The sequence below is a fragment of the Drosophila virilis genome, chromosome 2, assembly GCF_030788295.1.
Source record: "Drosophila virilis strain 15010-1051.87 chromosome 2, Dvir_AGI_RSII-ME, whole genome shotgun sequence".
NCBI lineage: Eukaryota > Metazoa > Arthropoda > Insecta > Diptera > Drosophilidae > Drosophila > Drosophila virilis.
The window spans coordinates 16,378,041-16,391,099 of record NC_091544.1 but is presented as its reverse complement, the minus strand read 5'-3'; the positions used below and the strand labels follow the sequence as shown (position 1 = coordinate 16,391,099).

General features: G+C 38.3%; 2 protein-coding genes across 7 annotated transcripts in view; both read right to left on the bottom strand.

The window, feature by feature from the left end:
- The window catches only part of tinc (transmembrane protein tincar), a 72,523-nt gene that overhangs the window by 41,451 nt on the left and 18,013 nt on the right, over nucleotides 1-13,059 (bottom strand). For 4 of the 6 annotated variants that reach the window (XM_002053557.4, XM_070207687.1, XM_070207689.1 and 1 more), the window contains one exon: nucleotides 118-212. The exons of 1 other annotated variant lie outside the window; for it this stretch is intronic. The gene's annotated coding sequence lies outside the window, so the exon portion shown is untranslated. The remainder of the gene's footprint in view (nucleotides 1-117; nucleotides 213-13,059) is intronic. One more of the 6 variants, XM_032434261.2, reaches the window with a different exon arrangement.
- LOC6629656 (serine/threonine-protein phosphatase 6 catalytic subunit) lies at nucleotides 1,672-2,852 on the bottom strand. Its single transcript, XM_002053559.4, has one exon. It carries the CDS (start codon nucleotides 2,721-2,723, stop codon nucleotides 1,812-1,814), a length of 912 nt encoding a protein of 303 aa, XP_002053595.1. The 5' UTR covers nucleotides 2,724-2,852; the 3' UTR covers nucleotides 1,672-1,811.

The window sequence follows — 13,059 nt, the reverse complement described above, 5'->3', positions numbered from 1 at the left end:
ATAGCATACAACATTTTAGTCAATATTTCACACGTGAAGGCTGTTTTTTTTATTTAAAATAAAGTAAATGTTTGCAACTTATTGGCTGATTGAATTTAACCGAGTTGACGGACTTACCACTTGCCACTTTTTTTCCATTTATCATTTAAAAATAACATAAGTGAGAGTTTACCATATCATATAAATTGGCCAAGCCGCGCAGTTTTTATATGCTGAAAATATAACGGGGCAATAGGAAAAATATATTAAAAGATTGTTTAATAAAAGAGCGGCATGCGCAAACAACAAAGGACCCGAAGCGTCCGATCAATTAGGCCCCAATTAAAATATTGAACCAACCAACTTTTATCTCACACGCCCCAGCAATGGAGGCAACAAAATAGCCACATCAAATGTCCAGTGCCCATTTTGTTTATTGACTTTATCGAGTGTCAAAAATGGCATCATAATCAGAGCAGAGAAAGACGGCAAAAAAAATGGCGAACACCAAATAATAATGGCGCACCTAATGCTGGCAAAACGCTGCGCACAGAGGACACTTCCGGCAGCCATTAGGCAAGGCACTGGTTACAATTTATGACCCAAGAGCTAAATCAAAAACTTTATGAAATCGACATAAAAAATGCTGTGAGTAGCCCAGTCTCTATATAAAACCTACCAGCCCTTCTTCCCTTTCCGCCCACATTGTATACTTATGTGCGTATTATTGACGTTGCTGTCAAATGAACCGCTAAAAAAAAAAAAGAAAAAAATGACGCTAGGGGATGTTTGCGACTGGGGGCTACTTGGCTGCCAGGGCTGCTTGTTACATCAACTTAAACTGCTGACAGCTGAAAAATGCTGTTCAATTTGTTTCACCAATTTTTTGCCCTCCATTTAAAATTGTATAAAATGGCGGTTGACATTTGACATGCCCCGAGCAATACCAAAGCGGGCCAACCATCGAGTCTGGCACTTTCCGCAGGCAAACAAAAATAGAGTGAAAACAATGTGGCTTAAATGGCTGATATCGAACATTGTTTGCCTTGTTCTGTTCTCTGTTCTTCTCAATTGAAGATAAACATCAATTTTATTTTAAAGCCATTCAATTTGCTTTCATTTATTCAATAATGAAAGGGATATTTATTTGCGGCTTATCGAGAATTAAATACGCTTGCTAGCATGAGACAAATTTATAAATGCAGCAGTGTAATCTCTTAACCGAATTTATTTTCGAGCTTTACAGAACGTTGTCAACCTATAAGTTATTTACAAGTTGTTTCTATGGTTATTTTATATAAATATAATTATATTATTTTTTATAATATATATATATTAATTTGTATACCTGTTCGATTGGCTCATTTTAAATGGAGCAATATGACATTGTACAGTTGACATATGTGAATTTTTAATTGCTGACTTAAAAGAAATTTTTCCAATTAACTTATTGAATACTTTTGGAACCTCTAGGCCTTTGTTTATATACCTTATTATTGTTTCTCAGTTTCTGCACAGTTCCGACAAAAGCAATTGTGCACAGACTTTGAACTATCGAAAATTAGTCTACTTTTTTTCTGTTGTTTGTTGTTTCTTGTATATGATTTGGTTGATTGGAAAACAGGGAGAAAGAATCTATTCAAGCAAGTCCAACAAGTGCTTGAAGCTCAATAAACATTGTGCTTGAATTGATTATCATGGACCAAAACATAACATTTATTTCTGATATCTGTTGGTTTAGCGTGTTTTGTGCATGAGATGGGGTTTATTTGACTACTAAATGCATTCCTACGAGGAAAGGGGGCGCTTTCATTTGTTTTATTGGCTGTTTATTACAAAAAATAGGGCGTGGCATTGCGTTTTGGTATGACGCGCTCTGCATCGGGCACAGCCAGAAATATGTGTGCAAAACGCTCCTGAGCTGTTTTAAAACTTAGAATGGCCGCTACATTGCCGCAACGATAGCAATAGTTGGGCGCGGACCACACTGTGACCAATTTTTCATCGAACATATACTTGAGGCCATCATCGACCAGCTGATGGGCGCGACAGATCAAACTGAGATTATTGATGGTCATAAAGTCGTTGGTAACCTTGTGGCCAAAAAGCCAGCCGGCACCGCGCGGACTCTGATCCCAGGCCTCAATATCTTCCGGGTCGGACCAGACCAGATCGCAGAATGCGCCTTTATAGGGTATTTCGCCATTGCGATCAATTGTGCGTATTTGATCCAGTGTCACAATCTCGGGACTCAGTCCGCCATGCACGCAGAGCACCTGCTCGTCGATGATCGCAGCGATAGTGAGCAGATCGAAGACGTTGCAGCAGTACTTCCAGCCATTCGCATTGCCGTACTTGCTGAAGCACTCGTCAAAGAATCCATAGACCTTGGTGATCTGGCGCGTTTCATGGTTGCCACGCAGCAGAGTTATCTGGCTGGGATAACGCGCCTTCAGCGTAAGCAGCCTGGTGAATGTCTCCAGGCTATAGTAGCCGCGATCTACAAAATCGCCCATGAATATATAATTCGTATCGGGTACTTCACCGCCGGTGCTAAATAGCTTCTGCAAGTCGTAGAACTGACCATGTATATCCCCACATACTGTGACGGGCGTGCTCACGGGCTGCACGTTGGCCTCCTCGAGGAGTATGTCGCATATCATCTTACACAGCTTACCCAATTCATTCTCTGGCAAATACTGACACTTCTCCACTATCTCAATCCATTTGTCAACATCACCCATTATAAGTGTCTCAATTGTGTCACTCGATACTGTTGCGATCCAGCGAATCGGCTGGGAAAGCGCACAGCAAAAAAAAATAAACTGAAAGAGAGCTGTTTTCCTTTCACCTCAAGTTACTCAATACTAACTTGATTTGAATAAACTTACAATAAAAGTTAATAAAAAGTATTTAAAAGATTCAAACATTATTTATATAAATACTCTTGTGCGGACATGTAACGAATTACAGATTGAATTTTATGCAATTTATTTATAAGCTCGTTGCAAATTTGAATTCTATTGTATTGCGTTCATTTATCGTCATCAAAAGAACTGAGAACGTTGATGACCGGAAATTATTCATATTTAAAAAAAAAAGAATGTTTTTACTGACCACAAAAATTAAGTTGCAAAAAAATTCATTTATAATATTGCTGCAAATTTCTGTTGCCACAACAGTGTTGTGGGAACGAAGTATTTTCAGTCGTTTGCTTTTCAAAATATATTTTTATATAAACCTGTTACACGTTTTTTATTAAAACATGATGAAAATATTTTATATCATGGCTAGAAACAGAAAGACATTGTCAGTAGCTCTATTCATAATTCGACCAGTTGCCTCCTTTGCCAGGTTGTAAATCTGCTTTTTCACATTCATTAAACTAAGCATGGGCTTGTACAATTTTTTGACACTGCTTTGCAATTTTAATAATGAATTATGAATAAATAATATATATTTATTGGTTTGATTTTTGTACACACGTTAATAAGTTAGAAAGCATCTATCACTGGATGCGCTTTTTGCTCTAAATTAAATTTAAGACAAAAAACTATGCAATTTTTTTAGATATTTTTGGGGTAGCCAAAACATTTTTTGAAGTACCTTACGTTAATACACATGCCTAGCTTTCCCGGCGAGACTGCCTTATTAAAATGTTACATCATAACAGCTTTAGTTGCCTGTGTACTTTATTTCGCCTCATCTACACATTTGCTATTTTGAAATAATAAATATAAATTCTTCCGACTTCTCATGAGCCCGAACCCTCAACCTATAATATAATAAACATTTAATATAATAAACATTTACAAAAGAAAACAAAATTTATTATTAATGATTTTTTCTTGCAAAAAAAAAACTGGATTTCGATATTGATTTTGATCGTTATCGATTATCGGAATCAAACACGGAATCAAGCACTAGGAGAACCTACTTTCAAAGCTTTAAGTCTCCACGTTTAGATTCTGATACCGAAGCGATCATACGTACGGACAAATGCTTTCTTCTGTCTGTTATAATCATGTTCTTAATTCCATTATACACCTATTAGTCATTTTCAATAGCAATAGCAATACAAACTTCGTTTCTTAGTCCGACTCTCGCACCTAAGCCGCAGTCTCAATCCGTCACGTTTGCCAAGCACAATAATAATATCAATATTATTAATACCTCCCGTTGTGCACTTTTAATAAAAATTGCAGCTTTTCACCTTCACAGTTTGACTTGTGCAGTTGACACCGTTCAGTCAGACACACAAATCAAACCTATATGAACATTTCAGACATCTGCTTAGTCTATATCTATAAAAATATGTACAGATGCCGGAGTTTAGCTTGAAAGTACATATTCTAAGGCCTGGAACAGCAAAAACATGTCGTTACCATAACAACTGAAGAAAGCAGCAAAAACAACGCCAACAACATCATTGGAAACAACAATGTGAATCGCCAGCTGGCATCAACATCATTATGCGTACGACTTGAACAACAACTGTAATAGCAACAAGAAGAAAAACATCCTTTGTGGAATTTGACCCTCTTTAAGTCCACAAATCATAAAACAAGTTTGTTCCACAAGACCAGGTGGCAAATGAAAGAAATTGTCTGTGAGAAATGCAAGTTTTTGGTCAAAGCAAACAGTTTTAGCCAATTCAGGGCCACACTTGCAGCGGGTATGGTCTGAATTTGTAAAAATTTTGTTCAACAGCCGTAAATATGGCCCTTAATCTAATTAATTTCAAGCATGAATACATAAACTTTTCGAACTAAGCTTCAGAGTCTATTAATTTTCGGGGCGAGTGGCGGGTTGCTCTTCCAGGAATCTATTAGGCTGTAAACTTCTTCCGCTGCAGACACGCACACATTGATTAATTTTAAGACAATAATCATAAAGGCGTTGCCCACCTGACCGCAACATCCCCTTCTGCACTCCCAAAAACACTAACGAAAATACCGTCTTTGGCTTGTTGGTCCGTTGTATTCAAAATGGCGCACGTGCCTGGGTATATATTTTGTGTAGCATGCTTTGCAGCGTCTTTATTTCAGTAAACCAAGGCACGTTGCTCGGCCTTTGGGCTCCTTCTCGGCCCAGTCTTTTGGCCGCCAGAAGAAGTTTTCTTAGTTAATTTGCTGGCTTCCACGCTCATTGCTCAACTTAAAGCCAGCCAAAGGCATAGAAACTTAATCAAATTTGTTCTTGTTGTTCTGCAGCTGTGCTGGCAGATCTTCTTTTTTTTTGGAATTAGAAATTATTTCACACAAAAACTTTATTTATGACCGATTATAGTCTGAGTTTGTTTAAAAAGAAAAAAACACTTTAAATTTCCCACTAAGGCTTTCAAAATTTCTCACATATATATATATGATATAGAAATCCAAAGTTGATAATACTTTGCATACATGTAAATATATGTCCGACATACTTAACGCTTGTAAGTAAGGTAAATATATGGTGAAAAACAAAATAGTTTATCAAGCAACAACTTCGCATTCGACTGATTATTCTTACAGTATCGTACAGTAGTCCGAACCAGCCTGTTCCACTATATGTAATGCCTGCGAAAAACAGACTTATGCCTATGCAAAGTTTCCTGATGAAAGCTGTCAAATTGAGAGACTGGTGGGGGATTCGGCTGTTAATACTGATTAAGAATATATACCTTATTAGGTATATATATTGCACATATTCATTTACCACATTCCACCAGAAAATTCCTCTATTGCATTATTTTCGGCTCTTAAGCAAATATTTAGCTAATTTTTCTGTATTTTCCCTCTAAAACTAGCTTTTTTGCCAGCCAGCATCACTACTTCCTTTTCTCAATGTTCTTGTGCCTGCATTTTGGCGCAAATTTTGCCTTATTTGTGCTGTTATCCTGGCCGAGCTTGGCACGCAATCGAGGCCAACAGGGCCAACGGGACGCTACGTTAACTCGTTCGGGGTAGCTGGTAGCTGGGTTCAAAAAGATTTCACCTGGCAAATAAACTTGCACAAACTGTTTGCGTGTTTGGCTGTTATTTATAATATGCTCACCCATCCCCTTCCCTGCTCTTCTAGCGGAAAGCCTTCAACTTGACCACGGACGCCACTTGCACGGCACAGGCCACAGTTCTGAAAAATTTAACATTTCAAGTTGCACCATCTTGACTTTTTGGTCTTGCTCGGTGCGGCGTTTAACTTTTAATTGGATTTCAGTTGATTTTGTTTTAACGTTGCTTTCTAGACGTTGTAGCTGCTGTTGCTAATATAAGCGCATAATTTTCACAAAAATTTTTTCACTAACTGACCGCCTTTCATTAACATTTTTCTCATTTCGTATTCGCATTTAAGAGTTGTTCGTAATGTTCTCATCATTATAGCTACTTTAAACATGCACACTAATCGCGACTTTTTAAAAAATATTCGCTTATTAAATAAGCAAGTTACGAAATTAATCAGTCGTTGCATTTTTCGTATCAAAATATTCATATAAAAAATAGAATATATGAGAACGGTACGAATATCTTCAGCACGCCAAATATTTAATAACCCTTTAAAAAATTTGCTCGCGGTTTTGCAAATATGTGAGAATTATGAAGCTCGTATGTGTAGAGTTTGATTGAAATATATTTAAGACAAACATCATTTTTCGATTGTTAAGAGTTAACTGATATATAAGTAGCAGAGTTAAACCAGTAAGTGCTGGGTTTAGTCCAAATACCTTGATAAACTAAAAACTTAGTCATATAGGAACATAATTCGACCGAACGTTCCTATGGCAGATATGTGATACAATGGCCCGCTGTTGATACGGATGTGGACATATGTTTTTGCATTTATGAGTTTGTTCTAAATATAAATTAAAACAAAAGTTTTTCATACAAGAAACTGCTTTCCGACCGTTTATTGATCGTTCTTATGACAACTACATGACTATATGGTCCGATCCGGCCGGCTTGAAAACTGATAAACTAGTTCGTATAGAAACAGACAGGCGGAATATATATATTTTATTGAGCTCCTACACATAACACACTTCATGGAAAAACTATAGTACAAAGATATAATTCAATCACGGTAATTGAAACTAAACTCAACTAAACTAAAAAGAGGAGTTTTCAAGCTTATGTTTTAAAAACCACACATTTGAAAAGCCTTTGCAGTTTGTGCACAAAAATATTCATACCATTTTTACTCAAATTTAAATTTCATTTACCTTAACTTTAGCAAAAGGACTCGCTTTTATCATAAGCACTTACAAAGGTCGGTTTCTTAACTCTTACCAACATTCTTTTGCATAATTTTTGAATTTAGGTCGTTGCACTTGTGGATTAAAAGCGAGAAATATTTTACAAAAGAGTCCTGAAAATAAATTCCACAGTTTGAACGCTCAAGCATTTCTTTCTCAAGTGTATTGCAGACACCACAAAAACTCCCGCACACACAACAGCCTAGACCCACGCAGTTCCTCCATTTCCGCATCACATTCCAAGCATGCATCAATGTAAACACATTCAAAGCTATCAACAATTTATCAAGGCAACTGAACGAAATCTCATTTGCAAAAGAGAAAAAAGTTTTCCGTGCGCTGGGGGTGAGGAAGGGGCGCCGCAGTGATTCTCAAACTGTTCAGCGGGCGATGCCGCCGCAACATACAAAGAACCACAAAGCAGGTGAGAGAGACAGAGAGGTGTGAGAAAGAGAGATAGAAACAAATAAAGACGAAAACAGGAACCAACGAAATTTATGTTTTGTGCCCAACGCGTTAAAAGGAAATACAAAAAGAATTGTATAAAAAAGGGCTTGAAGACACCCCAAACATTTTTGGAGAAATGGAAATAAGGAAATCATGTTTAACTTTTGCCCAGCTAAACAATAAAATTGTAAAATTGAGGAAAAGGGAAAATGCTTTATATTTTATAGCAAACCATATATCAAAACGCGCACACATGCGACTCGCATAATTCTTACCCCGATTTGTTTGCCCACCCGCAACTACTGTGCGGCCACCAAAGAGTCTACGACCAGCTCCCTAACCATCGAGCATCGTGACTTTGTTTCATTTGCGTGAAAAATGCAAAATATTATCAGCAGCCAATTGCAAAAACAAAGCAGAAGCCAAGTGTGTGATACCTAAAACACAATAACATAGCCAAGGGAAAAAGGAGAGCTGCATGAAGTGAAGCATTTACAGGAGCAAAAGGCGCCACATATGTATATGCATATGTTTGTGTGTATGAGTGTGCCGGAACACACCTTGGTCCGATGCCACCAACTCGTTTTTTTGCCATAACAAAATTGTTGCAAAAACATTAGCATAAAAAGTACACAAAACATTTGCCAAGCTATGCGAACACTTTTCTACGTGACTGTGAAACTTTTGTGGTGTGCCTGGTGTGCGTTTATGTGTTCGTGAGTGTGTTTCGAGAATAATGAAGCGAGTGTAGTTTAAAATTGCACATTGTTGCCCGTGTCTGTGGCTGTACTTCCTTGCAGACAGAATTGTCTCCAGTTTTTAATACGTTTATGCGTACACGAATATCAAGCATTTGCCAAGAAATTTGAAATTAAACTAAAGAGTGAATAAGCAGTTAGAGATGTGCAAGAGATTAATTATACAATTATTTATTTATTTTTATGTTTATAAATATATTTGTTTATGTTGTAAGACTTTTTTAAATATGACAATTCTCAATAATAATCTTATATTGCCTGATGAATGAAATGAATGAACGCACAATCGTATAATTAAAATAATTTATATGAAGAGAGCTTCCATTCTCGCTGCTATCAAATTAAAAATATTAATAATAATAATAATAACAATAATGTGCAATCAATGTTAAGCCGTATTTGAACAAAATATAAATAAAACAATAACTGGATGTGACTAATAGACATATACCACTAGAAATACTTAGGAAAAAAAAGTAAATATGACAACATTTGTATGTAACTAATAAAAGCAATCTACCATATATTAAACAAATCTTTTGTTTATCCTGTAAACTTTTGCTGCAACTGGATTTATTATAACTTATCTTCCCATTGTTTTATATCATGAACTAAAGAATTATAACTTTCAAAAATTAATACAATAACCTAAGAATTTTGTAGTTGCCGTGTAATTATCACGTATTATTTATCATGTATTTGCAGCGCACAAGCCCAGCTTATTTATCATATTTTCATGGGTTTTTACGCAAATTTTCCTACACACACAGGGATACACTTACAACTCATTGCCGGCAGGCAAGTCAAAGAGGATTTGTTCTTTATAGTTGCCACAGGACGACAATTCATTGCTTTCGCTTTTCTTTTTTGGCTTTTTTGGCACTTTTGGCTCATTTCAGGCAAATGATAAATTCACACTCTTCTTTGTTGTCTGGTGGCGCTTGACATTAAGTTTGTCCGACGCACTCTTTCCTTCTCTCTCTCTCTCTCTCTCTCTCTCGTCTGCTGCACAGATTGACTGTCCCCGACAGAAGGATACCGCCATATGTAAATAGCCGGGGGCATGGCATATGCAGGCGGCGTGCCAGACCAAGTTGATGCAGGGATTTCGTTTTCAAAGTTAACGAGCCAGCGAGCCAAAGGCGAATTCTGCAGTCAGTTTATAATTTATGGGCGCTTAAACTTTGGCTCCAGTTGCGAGGTGCAGACAAAAGGAGCAGCGAAAGCAAATTTGTCCAAAAATCTTGCAGGGATTACTGTGTTGCAAGAAACATTTGCATTGGTAAATTAATGGACATGCTTAAAAAAAGAAATGCTTTTCTTTGGCAACACCTGGCAACTGTTTCATACCAGCACGTGCCACATGACGTATCACTAGGGGCAACCCTTTGTTGCCCTTTCTATTAGTAGGCAATTTTCACGCCTCATTTGAGACGTGCAGGAAATTAAGCTTTCAGCTGGAGACCCGGCACGGTGCCACACACAGGATCAAGGTGACCCAAACAAACGCACACCCTTTGCACCTTTTACCGCCGGCCCCATATGGCAACTGCTTGCAACCCTCGGCTGTAAGACATGTCCCACATGTTCGGCCACACCCCGCAACGCATTCGAAACATCAATAAATTAAAGGTACAAATGTAATTTCGTATACTAGCCCAAAAGGAAAACCAATAGGAAAATAAATACGTTTCATCTAGCAAAGCTCCAATTTCAGTTTTGCCTTTAACTACTGCTTGTAAATAGATTAGGGCGTTGCCATGCCAACGCCTCAAAATGTAATACGTACCACTGGCCTTTTGCTGAACCCCATTTCGCTGCCTGCTTCGACAAGGGGGCCACTTCCAGTAACTGACCATATTTTAGGCATTTTATCACATTCCGGCACAAAAGGGCTGCCAATGACAGCCAGTTAACAAATTAACTGCGACTAACTATATACTCTCATTATGCATTATTGGGCATAAATGAACTCTCACTATGAAAACAATTTATATGCCATGCATGAGATGGGTTTTCTTAATTTGAGACTCCTAATACCGAAGTGGATTTTTAGATATATATATTTTTATACCCTGAACCCATTGAAAATGGTTAAAAAGGGTATATATGTAATCCACAATTAAAATCCAATTGACTTTTTGAGAATACACAAATATTCTATGGTACATTAAGATATTCTGTAGAAAATTTCATTGATATCGGTTCAGAAACACGTGTTTGCTGCAACACGGCTGGCTGATTGACTGACTGCCTGACTGGCTGACTGAGTGAATGGCTGACTGATTGGTCAGTCAAAATCCGTAAGAGCTAGGAATCTAAAATATGCACTGTGCCTAACTTATGTGATGAAGGTGTACGCCAAGTCAGGGTTTTGGGAAATTCCAAGCAAGTATGGAAAGTCGCGTTTATATATTTATATTTTGTCCTCAAAATCATTCTCAGAGATAAAATTTCAAGTACAAAAGCAGCCACGGGCAAGGAGGGGAATACCCGATAGTATAGTATAATTGTTGACTTTTATTTTATTCGTTAATTTATTTAAATAATAATTTTTTCTTCATGCAACATATAAAATACGCTTGCAGATAGAATCCACTACAATTGCACATCATTTGGATCTAAAAATCATTATTTAAATTATTTTCTACCCGTACACTGAAATTTAAATGTGCCTATTACATAAATTGTGTAACGCTGTAAATACCCCATTGCATATGCATATCACAGGTAATCAACTGTGGCCCTCGGCATTGCAATGAGCAACGTACACCTCAGTGCCATCTGCTATTTGTTACTTTTACACCTCTTTGTCATCAACCCGGGGGTGGGGGGATAGCTGCAAATCCACTTAGGCTCTTCAGTTCCTGTGTTGTCACATTGCACAGGGTGCACATTCAAGAGGCTGTGTGGCTGAGTGAAAGGCGTCGGGGCGTAACGAAACCTCGACAGGTGAGTGAAGGCAACAGCCCCAACAAGAGGCCATTGATGAGGCAGCTGCACAATGTCAAACTGAACGAGGCCCCAAACCAACCCCAAGCCCAGATCCACACCAAGCACTCGAGTCATTGCTCAGTGGGGTTGGAATTTTATTTTATCGCACGCTTTAGTTTCTTATGTGAGAGGGGATTGGGGCTGTGGCAGAGAGGGTTCATTGCTGGACAGTTTGTTATTGGGGGCTAAGGCACACTCGCCGCTGGGCACACTGAAATTAATGGGTCGGAAAGTGTTAAGATTAATCATGGCCGCAGAAAAACTGTCGCCTGGCCTGGTCACGGAAGTGGCGTGTGTCCAGTGTCCAGTGTCCTGTGCTCGTGCCTGTCCTGTGGCTGCTCATTAAGATCTGGCACAGCTAAGCCAAGATACTCGGCCAACGCAATCTGGGCTATTTAATCAGCCAACGCTTTGCCAATGCGCTAAACTTAAAGTCTAAGCAAATGAGCCATGTCGAGAGCCCAGCTAAATGGGAACGCGTCCGTCGGATAATGCTGTCGTAACGGAGAGGAGAAAAATGCATTCAGTCGCTCAAAAGCCGCTTGAGCGGGGAGAGTGAAAGCCAGTAAACCCGGACAGTAAAAGCGGCGACTTAAAAACACCTGCTAAATGAGACTTTAATCTAAGGCCGAAACACAAAACCAACAGAAATGTGAAGGCACTTCGAAGGTGACAACGTAAATACTCTGCAAACGTTCTTTTAACCGGAAAAATATCGATAAAAATATGCAAGCGAAGTAGAAAAAGGGAAAATACATTTATAGGGAAAATAAATGGTATCTCCCCGATCTTATCACATTTACTAATCTGAAATTAATCACAATCTCAAATGATCAGGCCCCTTTAATAAGTTGCTTATCAATAAAATATCGATTTTTTTCTGTTTCAAAAAACGCTATATAATAAAACAAGATGAAAGGTAAAAGCTCAGCTCAGTTCACACAATCAATGATTCATGAAAATGCATACCATAAAACTTTTCTTTCCTTTGCGATAAGTACTTTATGATTTATGATTATGAAAATTTCATTGCGCTGCGTTGCAGGTTGCATGACCAGTGAAATGCCCTCTGGGAGTGTATTGGAGAGAGAGAGAGAGAGAGGGGACAAAGAGACAGATAAACAGAGCAACGGTCTACGGCATAGAAACATAAATTACTCTGAAATCTAAGGCAAACATCGACTTTATGCCACAGACGACAACACAAAAATTGTTTTGAAAAACTTCCACGGGTGGTAAAGGGAGAGGAGGGGAGAGATACAAAGAACTTAAAAATGTTTTGTGCAACTTCAACGGCCACTCAGCAATGTGAATTAAAATAGGGGAACAGGGCGCGGCAGGCACTTTCATGATGTACGGACTATTTAGTTGACTAACTGACATACATAGATACGAGCGGAGGCAGCTGTCACACAGATACAGCTACAAAGATACAAATACAGATACTGTTACAGATTCAGACAGATACACAAACGCTACTGATAAGTGGGTAGTGAGAACCACAATGAGGCCATGCTTGTTATGCGCCTCGTGTGTGGCCCACAAAGGTGACTTTTTGACAAGTTCATTGCGCCCCGGGCCCATTACAGATTGTAATTGACTTACGAACAGTCCTTGGGCATCTTCGGGCAGTGCTGCCTCTTGCCATTT

Coding starts and splice junctions, on each gene's coding strand:
- LOC6629656 (XM_002053559.4), bottom strand. CDS start 2,723: ATGGGTGATGTTGACAAATGGATTGAGATAGTGGAGAAGTGTCAGTAT.